This window comes from Gobio gobio, assembly GCF_949357685.1.
Source record: "Gobio gobio genome assembly, chromosome: 24".
NCBI classification, from domain to species: domain Eukaryota; kingdom Metazoa; phylum Chordata; class Actinopteri; order Cypriniformes; family Gobionidae; genus Gobio; species Gobio gobio.
The window spans coordinates 6,462,358-6,477,451 of NC_137120.1; the positions used below are offsets into that span (position 1 = coordinate 6,462,358).

Sequence of the window (15,094 nt, forward strand, 5' to 3'; positions counted from 1 at the left end):
GTTACACATTGACACAACACTAATTTTATATTTTAAAACAAATTATGAGTAAACTGTTTGTATTTCTTGAAAACTATTGCTTCAATGCAACGTTTTGCGAGATGGAACCTTAAAATTGCAAGCGGAAAGTGATTTATTTTTCTTTTTTTTAAGGTTCTGCATTTGACCTGTTCCAAAAAAAAACCCATTTACAAATTTGATGATTTTGATATTTAGGGTATCTGTCATTTTCATGTATGAAAGAGGCTTGTTCCCCACATCATTGTTTCTATATGGAATGCAAAATCTTTAAAGCTCAATATCTCAAAACCGCTCAGAATGCAGACATAACCTTATAATTGCACGGTGGCGAGTTAGAAATGAAAAACAACCAAATACAATGAAACTCGAGAACTTAATTTTTGTATTAATTTTGATTCTTATATTGCTAAAGGACATGTATATATTGATGTTCATATTCTATTACATTATCCCTAAAGAATTACAAAATAGCTGTAAAAATGTTTATGCACACACCTAAAATTATTATATCTGCGGAAAAACGTGAAACATGCACCTGTAATTCTTAAAGTTACAACATTAACAACGTAAATGAATATGCTTTGAGTATGCAAATACTAAAAAATGCATAGGTGTATAATCTGCCCTCAAGGCATGTTATTTAGCTTCACATGATTTGAATTTTGCTTAAAATATGATTAATGTAAATACAAATCTCCACTTTATATACACAGCATATTAAAATGTGTGTAAACTTACTGGTCCAAAACGTAATCCAGATCGAGGAGGTCTTCTTTGGGGTCCTCGCTGGAACCGTCACTCTCCTCGGACGATTCTCCCAATTCAATCGTCTCGTCGTGTTCCTCTTTGATGCCGGACGATTTCCCATTTTCAACGGTATCGTCGTATTCCTCCTCACTGATACCGTTTACACTCTTGTCTTTACCTGTTATATCCATTGCCAAAAGCACTGCCTGCAAAACGCAACTCAGCTGCAGAAAAACAAATCTCGTGCAGAAAGAGGGCGGTCCCGCTGACTGAGAGTAACCACGCTCTCATTGGCTACTTCTCTTGTCTGTCATAATATACTGGTATATCATTGGTCAAACGCCAGACAGCGGGAACTAAAGACGAAAACTGTGTCCCTCCCTTTAGGTACAACACGTGAGGATTATCTGTTCTATAGTCATTATAATTAGCTAAATTTAACTTTAAATCAAGTCAGCGGGCGGTCTCGCAAGCATAGGAGTGACGGCGGGGTGCAGAGAACTAACAATGGTAAAGGTGGAATTAAACATTTGAGTGATAGGCGCACTTAGCACGGCAAAGCAAGGCATGTTTGTTTATGGTGGGGGAAACGCCCCCCCCCTTAAGGAATGTGTAACTTTTTCTGTGAAATAAAAGTTAAATGTGTCTAGAATAATTATCCTAGTTTTCAGTGACAATGACATAAATTATAAATCAAGTATGAAAAATGTCCAGGGTTTTCATGTTATTACATTTTTAACAAAAATCGAATTTGTACTATGGGGCGTTTTACCCCACAGTTGAGGGTAAAATGCCCCCACTCTGACAAAGCAAAATACGTTTACACCAAAATCAGAGTACCAGCATGTTTTACCCTAAAATTAATTAGACAAGCCAAAATAACAGTAGATAGATATGAATATTTATTAATGAACCATTTTAAAATTCTATAAAAATTCTATAAATATAAATTGTTATATTACATTTGATGGAAAAACAAAGAATGTGATGTTCAGAACAGGGTAATTTTATTTATTTGTTACATTTATATAGCGCTTTTCTAGGCACTCAAAGCGCTTTACATAGAAGGGGGGAATCTCCTCAACCACCACCAATGTGCAGCATCCACCTGGATGATGCGACGGCAGCCATATTGCGCCAGTACGCCCACCACACACCAGCTGATTGGTGGAGAGGAGACTGAGGGATGATACCAATCGTATATATATATGGGGATGATTAGGAGGCCATGATGGACAGGGGCCAATGGGCAAATTTGGCCAGGATGCCGGGGTTACACCCCTACTCTTTATCGAAGGACATCCTGGGATTTTTAATGACCACAGAGAGTCAGGACCTCGGTTTAACGTCTCATCCGAAGGACGGAGTAACTACAGTAATTATGATAGTGGGAAACTGGGGGCGCTTTACCCCACAGATAGGTTTGGGGAAAAAATTGTCATTCTCAAAATAAAATTATATTTTCTTTAAAAAACAAGTACTCCCTAACTAGAAGCGTTGCTCTTTTCATATCATGTATAACTGCGGTGTTCTGCAAAACAACAAGCTTTAAAACACTTTTTTTTCTTACTGTTAAAAATGATATCACTTAACGTGAAATGCGTTTTCTCTCAGTTACATCACCAGTGTGAGCTTCGCGGTGAAAACTTCTACGAAAACAGTATGGGGGCGTTTCCCTCCACTCTAGCAAATTTCTAATGGTTATTCAAAGTAGGCTACTTTACACAGAAAATGAATTAAAATATAAGAAATAAACATATATAACCTGAATCACTGAGTTCAGGGTGTGCTACCCATCTGGAGTGGAAAAAAATGGCGGTTCGAGATTTTACTACTTCAGGTAACCGCAGTAATTTAGTGGCGACATCACGTGCTATCGGAAATGTCCTAATTCCCACTTTAGAAGGCGTGATTGCTTGTTTCATTCAAGTGCTGTGTTGTCGGAATGAACAGGAATCATGAAGGACACGAGGGGCCCGTTTCAGAAAGGAGGTTAAGTGAAAACTCTGAGTATGTTAACCCTGAAATAAGGGAAACTCTGGGTTTTCTGTTTCAGGATGGGAGGTATGTCAAACCCGAGAAAGCAGGGTAAGCCAAGCCCGTTTCTGAAAGAGAGGTAACTTATACTCAGAGTCAGTTACCAGGGTCACTTACTCTGTGAACCTAACCTGGTCAGGAGCAGGTTTGCTTTGGTAAACCCAGAGTTTCTTTCAGTCTCCTCCCCTTTTTTAAAGCGCCAGCTGTGTTTAAATAGTTTATTCATTCATTCAAACTGCACAAATGCTTTTTTTACTGAGTATTTTGGTCGTATTTCAAGTACAAATATCAACAAATTATAAATTTAATCTAAATCTAAAGTAAGCGAAGTTTACTTAAAACAAATTAAATTATCTGCCACTTGACAAAAATACATAGTGAGAAAAGCATTCTTTGCAGTGGAGGGACATTCATTCATTGCTTATATTTTCATCATGAGGACACTGTCAAACTGACAAAAATGGCATGTCCATTTAAACAGGATCCTGACGTTCTCTTGATAAACCTCTAGAAGTAACCTAATAATTAGAATTTCCTTTAGGATTTCCAGTGGTTGGACGCATTGATGACACTCATATTCCCATCATCACACTTTCTGAAAATGGATAACTGTATGGAATTGAAGAATGCTGCCAGATGGTAGTACGAGATATATGGCATAACCACCACCACAGCTGTTAAATACATTTATTTACATTTTTTATGGTCATCTTTATTTCCTACAAATACTTTATTGTTTTTCCTGTTGGATGTTAATATTCTTCCTCATCTCCTCTTCATCTGTCAGTGGTGCTGGTGTTTGGCTGGCCTGAGTAGAAGTCAAATGTTTAATGTCATTACCCTGATTAATAAATGTAACAGGTGGGATTAGAGAACATTTCATTATGTGAAAAGAGCATAGACCCTTTTCACATTTCTGGGTTTCTCAGAGCGGAAGTCTTCATAGGGTTAACTTTTATAGCGGTGAATGAAAGAATAAATTAAATATATATATTTTTTTGTGGCCCCATTTGCTCAAATAGCAAAAGAAAAACTCCACAATAGTGATTTAACAACTTTCAAAAAGAGGGAAAAAATAGAGTGCATTTGATAACGGAAGTGAAAAGAGAGAAAGATGTTAATTTTCACCATCACTCCCATAGACACTGTATTAGAAACACTCTCACAGCAGCGGAAACTTGTTTTTTGTAATATGATGCAAAAGTAATATAATACAAAGTATTAGTGTTATAAATGTACATACATTAAAAATAAATAAAAAATACAAAAAACGTTGCAGGATTTACGATATTGATGACCATTAAAATGGTATATGTGGGAAAAGCTGCTGCACATTGGACACTGAATGATGTTTATTTAATATGTCAAATGTTTGTAAAGTCATTAAACCAACACCCATGAACATTTTATGCTTAAAGCTTTACCTGATTGAATTGTTTTTATTTTTCATTTTTAGCTGCTGCCACATTCTTTTTTTTGCCTTTTGGATACCATGAAAATTAAACTTAATTAAAATAATTAAGAATTAAGCTTACATATTGACCCGGCAGTATGCAAACATCTTTTTGTTGCGTGCTGTTGCCATGGTGAATCGTAATTTCGGAGCTCCATTGATCGTGGCTTTTCATAGTTGGAGTGCATGTGCTGAACTCAGAGTGCGTTCCATTCGACCGTAAGTGGACTGCGAAGTGCACTTCAGAGGATATTCCGCCATCTTAAGTGAGATTCCAATCCAAAGGGAGCGAACATGTTCAGTCCGAAGGGCACTGCGAACGGCGTAGGGAAGAAGGGAACATCGATACATCACTTCACAGGAAGTAGAGAGTGAAAATCACCCAAATGTCTTTGCGCGTCGCATGCATCACCTGTCTGAACTAATGATGGTGCAGAGCCGTTGGTTGGAAGAGTTTTTAAACAGCTCTGCGATTAAGGAGTTTACATATGCATTTGAATATTCATAGTTATTATACAAACTAGAGTATTTATGAATGGTTATGGCAATAACTGTTATATTTGTATATTATATTTTATGAATATGTAAATTAAAAGTGTTGAGAAGCACTTGAGGGCTGTCATGTTTTATTACTTTATTTACCTCAGGAATGTTTACTGTGCAGCTGCACTTGGGAAAGAAAGCGTACGAGATGAGACGCTACAAAGCCCATTAAGAATAGCCTACATACATAACCAAATCAAAGTATTTTCATATTGAATGACAGGTGCAGCTTCAAATCTGTTCATAGTCAATACAGGTTATAAGTAAACTAATAAAACTAATGCACAATGTTTTGATTATATGTTTTAGATAGCCTATAGGCCTACTGTGTGTTTTGTAAATGTATATGCTTATTATATGGTTTTCAATTTGAAAGTAAATTACAATATTAATTTATGTTAGGCTATATCATAATCTGCACCTGTCGTTGCCTTTCTTTGATGACATTTTAGAGCATCCCAAATGAGCGATTATTGTCAGCGAAGTCCACTTCAACTGATATACCGTGCTCAGGGAGTAGGGAGCAGTGAACAGTGCGTAGGGACCCTGTCAAATGGAATGCTCCCTCAGAGTAATGCTGCCTTCACGTGCTATCGGAATTATCGTAAATACGAGTTTCCTAGGTAAAAATTGCACATGAACGCCCTCTGATGTCGTGTTTACCACTGGGAAGTTCGGAAATAATTTTGATACCCCAATTCCCGAGATGGGCGTGTCATAAGCTTTAAACATGGTGGCGGGGAGAACTACTGCTGTGGCAGGTGTGGTTTTATTGTTTTTTTTCCCCCAAAACAGCTAGGTCGTCTTGTCTTGACATTAACGTAGTACATATTTACATGTAAGAGTAATCATATGAAGCGTATTGTATGTTTGGTACACAGCGAAAATAGCCTGCATTTGACTGAAATTACAGAATCAGCAGAAAGCGGACTATATCTGGAATGTTTATAAGGTTGTCGGTGCATGGGAGACTACATATGATGTTGGTTTTAATAAGATTTTCCCAATAAATAGGCAAGAATAAACTGGTGTCCACCATGATTCCTGTTCACTCCGACAACAAAGCACTTGAATGCAACAAGCTCTCACGATTTCTAAAGTGGGAATTAGGACATTTCCGATAGCACGTGAAGGCAGCATAAGTCAACTCAGAGTTCAGGTTTAAACTCAGAGTTGGTTGAACCTCCTTACTGAAACGGGCCCCAGGTTTATGCTTTTTACTCGGAAAATCTTATTAAAACCAGTATCATAGTGTGCATGCACTGACAATTTCACACTATCCAGAATCCACTTTCTGCCGCCATTTTGGTCAAATGCAGGCTATTTTTGCTGTGTATCAAACATAGCCTACAACACTCTTCAAATGATTACTCATACATGTAAATGCACTACATTAATGTTAAGAGAAGACGACTTAGCTGTTTTGAGAAAAAAAACTAATAAAAACACACCTGCCACAGTTCTCCCCGTCTGCATGTTTAAAGTTTATGGCACGCCCATCTTGGGAATTTGGGTATCAATTATTTCCGAACTTCCCAGTAGTAAACACGACTTTTACCGTGGAAACTCGTATTCACGATAATTCCGATAGCACGTGAAGGCAGCACAAGGCTTTTATATTTACATCAAAATATGCTAATTCCCTGCACAAAATAACGACAGTGTAATATAATATATATTGTTAAATATGATATGATACATGATGAAGTATACAGTGGCTTCATAAAATGAATTTAAAAACATTAAAAAGCAGAACCTGATGTACGTTTGTTCTCCATTTTCTGGAAGTAGAGTTTAAAAGCTTACTGTATTTTTGTGTAGCTAATAAAGTGACGGTCAGACGAATAAGACTTGAACGCACACTTCCCACCTCGTCAATATGAACTTCCAAAGCAAAGCATCTATCAATACAGTAAAAAGCTTATCAGTACGACTTACCAGTAGGTGGAGCGCTCAACATGTCTTTAACTACTCGACTGTTTGAGGGAAGAATAGCATGGGTTTGTTTGCATAGAAACATAATATAGGCTACTTAAAAAATGGCAACAGTTATTAAAAGCAATTACCAAATGTCTTTCTATAAAAAGAAAATGTACTTTAGGTGGGATTTCTAAGCAGATTTAGACAGCTATGTTAGTATGACCATTTACAACATTTAGAGCCACACATAACAACGTTGTTTTGACAATTAGATTCAAATCTATAAGGAGAGCTAAACATCTATCCTAGTTTTCAAATAATCTACATGGACAGCAAAGCAGAGAAAAAGGTCTCACCATTAGATGGGGCTCTAAACATATCTTAGTTTAACTACGACGGATGGCTTGATGGAAGAATAGCATGGTTTTGCTCGCATATAAATACATTGCTTTTGCTTTTTGAAATGCACAAAAGGTTGATTTTACTCAGAGCTGTATATTAATATATTTTGTTAAAGCAAAATTTTTGTCATCTTGCTCTAACTGATGCACACAAGTTCATGATTAATGTGGCCATTAAATATATATCTTTTTAAATAGAATGCATACATTATATTATGACGGCTTTTTTGTAAAAATGTGTTTACTAGGGCATGCAGTTAGTTTGGGAATGTTGTTGACATGGGCCACATTAAACATTTAGATGCTATATGAGCATGGTGAAACGGTAAGAAGCAGACTGAGAGAGAGAGAGAGAGAGCCTGTGCTCACTGCCGATCCGGGAGCTCAGATAAAGCAGGCAGTGTGTGCGTGTGTCCAATCTGAAACAGGTTTTCCCACAATAGGAACTCTCCACCCCATCCTGGTTGGACTTTAAAAGCCCAGCCTCTCCACAGAGAGACTCCTGTCGTGCTCAGGTCTGCCCACCTGTTCTCATCGGAAACATCTGCCATTGCAGTTCAGTTTCTCTCGCTACTATCCAACTATGAGTCTGAGAAACAAACGCATCAGTTCCAGCAGCTCCGTGAGGAGCAGCGGGAAGATGAGCGGTTTCGGCTACAGCAGTTTGAGTGGGATCTCCCTGGGCGCATCTGCCCCAAGCTTTAGCACAAGCTCGGCCTATTTGGGGCAACCCATCACCAGCATCTCCGTCAACAAGAGCCTGCTGGCACCCCTCAACCTGGAGATCGACCCCAACATCCAGATGGTGCGCACTAAGGAGAAGGACCAGATCAAGTCGCTGAACAACCGCTTCGCCACCTTCATTGATAAGGTACAGTTGGGTCTCTTGCTCCCTGAGAACGGTATAGTTTCAGTCAGAAAAGTAGAGGTTAAAAGTATGGCTAGTCTTTAATACGATCGACATCTCTTGCAACACAAACCTCCAAGCGAAAGGGGATTTGGTAGGATAAATGATAGTTCTGTAGCGTGACCCATTTCTCTGAAGCCTGAAACCTGATAAAAAGCAGGTCATATTTGACCAAGCCACTGAAGACAGCACTATCCCAGAGAGTATGAAGGAGGCTTTTGTGCGCCGGAGGACAATGCAACCAAATCCCAGGAGCCTGCCGGACTGAAATCCATACTTCAATCGCACTTCAGTACAACCAAGTCACTGTTGTGGGTCGGGGCAGGGCTGTGTCTTCCAACACGGGTCTCAGGTCGGCTTCTAAAGTGCTCGAAATTAAGGATTTACTCAGAACCCATCTAGGTCAGCCCCTACTCTCCGGAGTGTTACCGTTCAGCTAATGGGGAGTCATGTTGCTCTGTTAATGAGTCCACCCTGGCAGGGTGGGCATCTATTAAAGCGGACAAGCTTTCAGGATGTGCAGTGAACTGAAGAACTTTAAAGGAAGAGATCTTAAAATGCCGAAATTCCACAGAAGGTGACCCTTTCTTCTCGGCCCTCGCAGAAACATGACAGGAAAATTTGTAGAGAAAAACTGGTAACAGAGCTCCAGTCCAACACTTTAATTGACCTTCCTCGTCATCTTCCTCAAGGAGGATTTCCATTTAGGTTCAACAACATCTACATCAGCAAAGATATCGTCACATTTAATTTGATCACAAAAAGGCTTCTTATAACATTGAATACTGAGATTCAGCATCCATACAGGACCCCTTAAATCAATATCAAATGTAAATATTTTTTAAAGGTTTATTGTACCTCTACAGGTGCGCTTCCTGGAGCAGCAGAACAAGATGCTGGAGACCAAGTGGGAGCTGCTGCATAACCAGGCCCCGGGCCAGTCCAACGTCGAGCCCATGTTTGAGGCATACATGGCCAACCTGCGCAGACAGATGGACGTGGTCAACAACGACAGGACCAAGCTGGACGGAGAGCTGAGGAACATGCAGGGTCTGGTGGAGGACTTCAAGCACAAGTAAAGTCTTTAGATCGACGCTAGACGAGAAACTCTCTTCGAGAAACCAAATATGGAGCCCAACCTGCTAGAGATTTGATCTGACACAGCTCATAGTCTATCATTAAAAAAAACACATTCTTTTCTCGTCTTCATTCACAGACATCAGAAACCTAAAAATGCACTTTGTATTTTCTTTGACTCAGATATGAAGATGAGATCAACAAAAGGAACAACCTGGAGAACGACTTTGTGATTCTGAAAAAGGTTTGTGACCACTGTAAAAAAGTGAACAGTCGACTTAAAAGTAAATAAATGTCATGCGTAATTGGAAAAATTAAGTTGTGTGGAATTGTCAAGTTCACGTAACTTTTTTCAATTATGTCAATTGATCACTTTTTACAGTATGCCATGAGGTCAGGAGTCAAAAATTGTACTTTACGAAACACAAACCAAGAAGTATGACCTCATGATGTGGGGTTAGGGCAGGTTACCAGGTAAAAAGTTGAACTTCTAGGACCAGGGAAAGTTAAACTTTCACAACACGTTTAATAAAAGCAGCCCGGGCGAGAGAACAATGAGATGTTTGGGAGGGGTAAAGAGCTCTGAGCTGGTAAAGTTAAGACTGGAGGGATCAAATCACCACTGACAAAAGCCTGGGTGGGGATGCGGCATTATTTATACACCAGAGGAGATCTGTTTTCAATGGCCTACAGAGACTAGCAAGAAGTCAGAGTTGCATACTAAATGTCCAACAAGATGTTTCTCTATTGAATATCGATATGAGCCATTCAATGCCTAAGGAAGACATACAAGTTATTCAAGGTTGCAATTGAGAAGAGGAAAAACTGTACTGTGTCCCATAGGATGTAGACTCTGCGTATCTGGTGAAAGCTGATTTGGAGGATAAAGTTGGTGCACTGACTGATGAGATCAACTTCCTGAGGACCATCTACGATGAGGTGACACACACACATTCTTGCACATCTATCTTTGTGAGGACATTCATTGACACATTTACATTTTTACATTTATGCATTTGGCAGACGCTTTTATCCATAGCGACTTACATTGCATTCAAGATACACACTTTACATTTTGTCAGTTCCTGCTTTCCCTGGGAATCGAACCGATGACCTTGGAGTTGCTAGCGCCATGCTCTACTGTTTGAGCTACAGCAAAGCCTGACACAATGCAATCTCTAGCTCTTTACCCTAACCCTACCCTATCACAACTAAGTGTCTAACCCGAACCCTTTCCCTAAACCTACCCTTAACCTATTCATAACCTTATCCCTCATAAGTCTTGACCCTCAAACAGAAGTGAGGACCAGCCAAAATGTCCTCACTTTACTCTCTTTAATGATGAGATAAACTTCCTGAGGACCATCTGCGATGAGGTGACACACACATTCTTGCACATCTATCTTTGTGAGGACTTTCATTGATTGACACAATGCAATCTCTAGCTCTTTACCCTAACCCTACCCATCACAACTAAGTGCCTAACCCTAAACCTACCCTTAACCTGTTTATAACCTTATCCCTAAAACCAAGTCTTGACCCTCAAACAGGCCTTTAAAGGAATCTCAGAAGCGAGGACCAGCCAAAATGTCCTCACTTTCCTCTCTTCGTCCTCACTCCGCTGGTCTAAAACACAAACGGGTCCTCACAAAGATAGTTGTACACACACACACACACACACACACACACTAATATACATACAAAACTACTCGCACCTGACTCTGTCGCAACAGGTCAAAATTGCTTTGAGAGGAAAAAAAACATATAAGTCAAATGTTTAAAGTATAGTGGCATTCAAATAAACTTAAGCCCATGAACCTTATTCATTCAGCACTAATCCAAATGTGCACACTTTTGCAATTCTTGACGTATAGAAGTCTCTTTAGAATATAAGTTGCAGCACATTTCAGATGAAGATAAAGAAAACATACAGTACAAACTAAGCCAAAGAATGTAATTTAAGTGTTTTGTCTTTAAATCTTGCCATATGGGGAAACACTGGTCAAAGCAAATCAAATACATACTTATGCCTTGTCTATTTGGATCAGGAATTGCGTGAGCTGCAGGCCAGCATTAAAGACACGTCCGTCGTCGTGCAGATGGACAACTCGCGAAACCTCAACATGGATCACATTGTGGCCGAAGTCAAGGCTCAATATGAGGATATCGCAGCCAAGAGCCGTGAAGAAGCTGAATCCTGGTACAAGTCCAAGGTAGACGCAAAAGGCCAACCTCTTCCTTTTATAAATGCATTAGCTTCCAAGAGATCAACATGAAGTCCATTGTATTTCTGATTGAAAAAGTAAATTCAATGTCATAAAATGTATTCAGGGCGGGATTGATTTTATACATTGGGAATGGATTGGTTGGGGAAAGTCATTTCAGAGGCCAGTCATTACATTCACAATGTGACCAGGAAGATGGATTAAGAAAGTAAACTTTTCATGTTGACCCTAGGTGTTTTTCTTCATAAACATCTAGGAATAAATATTGTTTAGTTAAAACATCTTTTATTATGGGACAGGATTGCAATAAAAAAAAATATATGTTGGATTTACTTAACTTTATGTTAACAGGTTCCATGTAACTGTTGAATTTAATTAACATTTCAGTAAACTTAAGTTTTTTACATAAGGTTTATTCAATGGCATTTAGATGAATCAGGTTAACAATCTTTATTTTGTCCAAAACTATTATGTTCACTTCACTACACTTTACCGCTATGGTAACCTCTAAAAACACTAACATACCAGAATCTCTTTTAAATATAAAAATAAAAGAACATTAAACATGAACAAGTCTCCCAATTTTTTCATCTTGAGGAAAAAACGCATACAATAACATTTTATATCAACATTTACTCTCCTTATCCAGTCCTGTGCAAAGCATGATGGGAAGGGGAAATCCTGTCCCTGGTTTATATTGCAGTTTTAAAACTAAAATCATTTATGTACTCTCAACTCAAATGGATTAAGTAAAGGGGTCGAAAACAATTGTGTTGGATTAATTTAATTTACTTCAAATGCATCAAATGTTATTTTTGGCCTACTTAAAGCTGCACTATGTAAACATTTTTGCAGTAAAATATCCAAAAACCACCAGGCCAGTGTTATGCATTTTGTTCAGTTGAGTACTTACAATATCCCAAATGTTTACAACTATTTGTAAATCGTGAGAAATTGCTATTTTAACCGAGGAACCGGGATGTGTGAGGGAGTCGCCTATCGATTGCGTCATATCTGCGTTACCCTCGGTTTCCGGTTTTATTTTGCAGAAACACTTTACTCTCACTGCAGTTTGAACAAGTGTCATAGCAGCCGCCGAGAGAACACACAGAGTAACGTCATAACATAATTTAACACACTCAGATGTGTCTAATATGAAAAACAGAGCTGTGTTACCTCATACTCATGACCGGAAAAGCGGAAGTGGAGTTGGCAACTGTACCATAATAAAAGTCCCGCTGGTCGCGAGGTGTGTGTTGTGTTCATCTTATTAACACTCGGTCCTGCTCTGCTTCATATTACGGTAATGTTAATAATCTCATCCATCAACATGATTTCTGCCCGAGTCCTATCCCGATTCTTTCCCACCGGCTGAGGGTGAAGACCACATGTCCCAAGAGTATGCGCTCAAACTTGGCGTCATCAAACTACGCCTTTGTTTCGAACAGGCGACCTCTAGTGGACGGAAAAGTTACATAGTGCACCTTTAACTGAAACATTTCTTTTCAAAATGAAAATATTGAGTTGAGCTAAAACGCAACTGTTTTAAGTCAGTTTAACACAATGCAATTTTGTTTGAATGAGAAATCTAATACAATGGTGTTCAATTAAAATTATTTTTTAAATAAACCGAATAAATAAACCTTTTTTGAGTGTAGGGCTGCAAAGGGGCTGAACATTTCTGGTAAATTTGTAGAAAGTTTCAGAAAATTTCCCCAAAAAATCCTAAAAAAGTTTCCAAAAAATCCTGGAAAGTTTGCAATCCTTATACTCCGCAAGAACAAAGAAATGTTTGTTTTCTCGAGGTGGCAAAAGCAAGAACAAAGCTCGTTCTGGCCAGGACATTCCATACTTCACGAGAAAAGCAGGAGCCGAAAATTTCTGTTTCTCCGCATAAACCCCGCCCACTTTTCATTTCTGACCAATCACACAATAGTTCTCGGACACCCACAAGAAAAAAGTTCTGCTCAGATGATGTGTCGAGAACAAGCTTCGAGAACTTTTTTCTTTGTTCTTGCGTATGTACCAAGCTTTAGACAGGACTACAGTAACTTGTGTACTGATGTGTTTCCCCATCTCGTTCTGCTCAGTTCGATCAGATGTCCTCTCAGGCCAGTCAGTACAACGACGAACTGCGAAACACTAAAGGAGAGATCGCAGATATCAACCGCATGATCAGCCGTCTGCAGAGCGAGATCGAGGTTGTTAAATCGCAGGTGAGAAATGTGCTCCATGAACCTTATGTTTAACCTAAACCCATGGTGGTCGTTAACTCTCGAGGCTATGATCATCTTAGCGTGCGAACCTGGAGAACCAGATAGCGGAGGCCGAGGACCGTGGCGAGATGGCTGTGAAGGAGGCCAAAGGTCGGATCAAGGACTTGGAGGAAGCGCTACAGAGAGCCAAGCAGGACATGGCCCGCCAGCTCCGCGAGTACCAGGAGCTCATGAATGTCAAGTTGGCTCTGGACATCGAGATCGCCACCTACAGGAAGCTGCTGGAAGGCGAGGAGGACAGGTAACATGTCGAGTCCTATTTTAGTGCATCTACCTGGAACTAGAGTGTTTACATAAATAAATATTGACCGTCTCATTATTTTTTCCTCTCACAGAATTGGGCAGCAGCCCATTGTGAACATCCAGGCTGTTCCCAACTACAGTAAGTCTAAATGGACATTCATTACAACAATGACCACAGTATAAAACATCTGACTTCTACAAAAGGCTCCTTAATAATGTTTGCCGACCCATTCCTGTATGAAACGCCCCCTTTACACCATCCAGTCAATTGTCCTGGAAGAAAATCAAGCCTTTCTCAGAGAACCTGTTCAGTACCAGCACTTTAAAACATGTGTCCTTCATACACCATCTGAAAGCTGAATAGTATTTTTGTTTCACAGGTTCCAAAGGGGTGAATGGTTTTCAGCAGAACAACTCTCCATCACCTAAAGTCCTGATCAAGACTACTGAAACCAGAAACAGCACCAGATTCAGCACTCACTGAAGTGTTGACCATAATCAGAAATACTATGCTATACCAATGACAGTTAAGCTTAAATATAGAAGTAGTTGTCTTTTGTCTTTCTGTCAATCAATGGGAGGAATCCTTAAATAACAAAGACTTTGTGCCTGATTCAAATACTATATATAAACATATATTCTACATAAATACAACAAACTAAATAACTATGTAACGTGGAATTGTGTAATGATTTATTCTATAGAATTAAATGCTTTTATTATTCAATGAGAAAGCATGGAAATGTGGTCAATTCCTCTTGCAATACAATCAGACAAACAAACGTTTTTATTTTATTTTATATTTATATATTTTATTGTTTGACTCAATTGGGATTGTTTGGGTAGTTTTTCAGTATTTGGGTAGTTTGACAGTATTTGGGTAGTTTTACTGTACGGGTAGTTTGACAGTATTTGGGTAGTTTTACTGTATAGGTAGTTTGGGTAGTTTTACTGTACGGGTAGTTTGGGTAGTTTTACTGTATTTTGGGTAGTTTTTCAGTATTTGGGTAGTTTTACTGTATGGGTAGTTTGACAGTATTTGGGTAGTTTTGCAGTATTTGGGTAGTTTTACTGTATGGGTAGTTTGACAGTATTTGGGTAGTTTTGCAGTATTTGGGTAGTTTAACAGTATTTGGGTAGTTTTACTGTACGGGTAGTTTGGGTAGTTTTACTGTATGGGTAGTTTTACTGTATTTGGGTAGTTTTACTGTATGGGTAGTTTGACAGTATTTGGGTAGTTTTAC

The 15,094-nt window shown here is 39.0% G+C and overlaps 1 protein-coding gene across 1 annotated transcript; it reads left to right on the forward strand.

Annotated features, from left to right (window-relative positions):
- The first annotated feature begins 7,632 nt into the window (after positions 1–7,632).
- LOC307120539 (keratin, type II cytoskeletal 8) lies at positions 7,633–14,582 on the forward strand. The gene is made up of 9 exons (XM_079807637.1): positions 7,633–7,993; positions 8,896–9,104; positions 9,290–9,350; positions 9,950–10,045; positions 11,155–11,319; positions 13,422–13,547; positions 13,628–13,848; positions 13,943–13,989; positions 14,231–14,582. The coding sequence occupies exons 1-9, from the start codon at positions 7,706–7,708 to the stop codon at positions 14,332–14,334; spliced, it is 1,317 nt and encodes a 438-aa protein (XP_079663763.1). The 5' UTR covers positions 7,633–7,705; the 3' UTR covers positions 14,335–14,582.
- Positions 14,583–15,094: the final 512 nt, after the last annotated feature.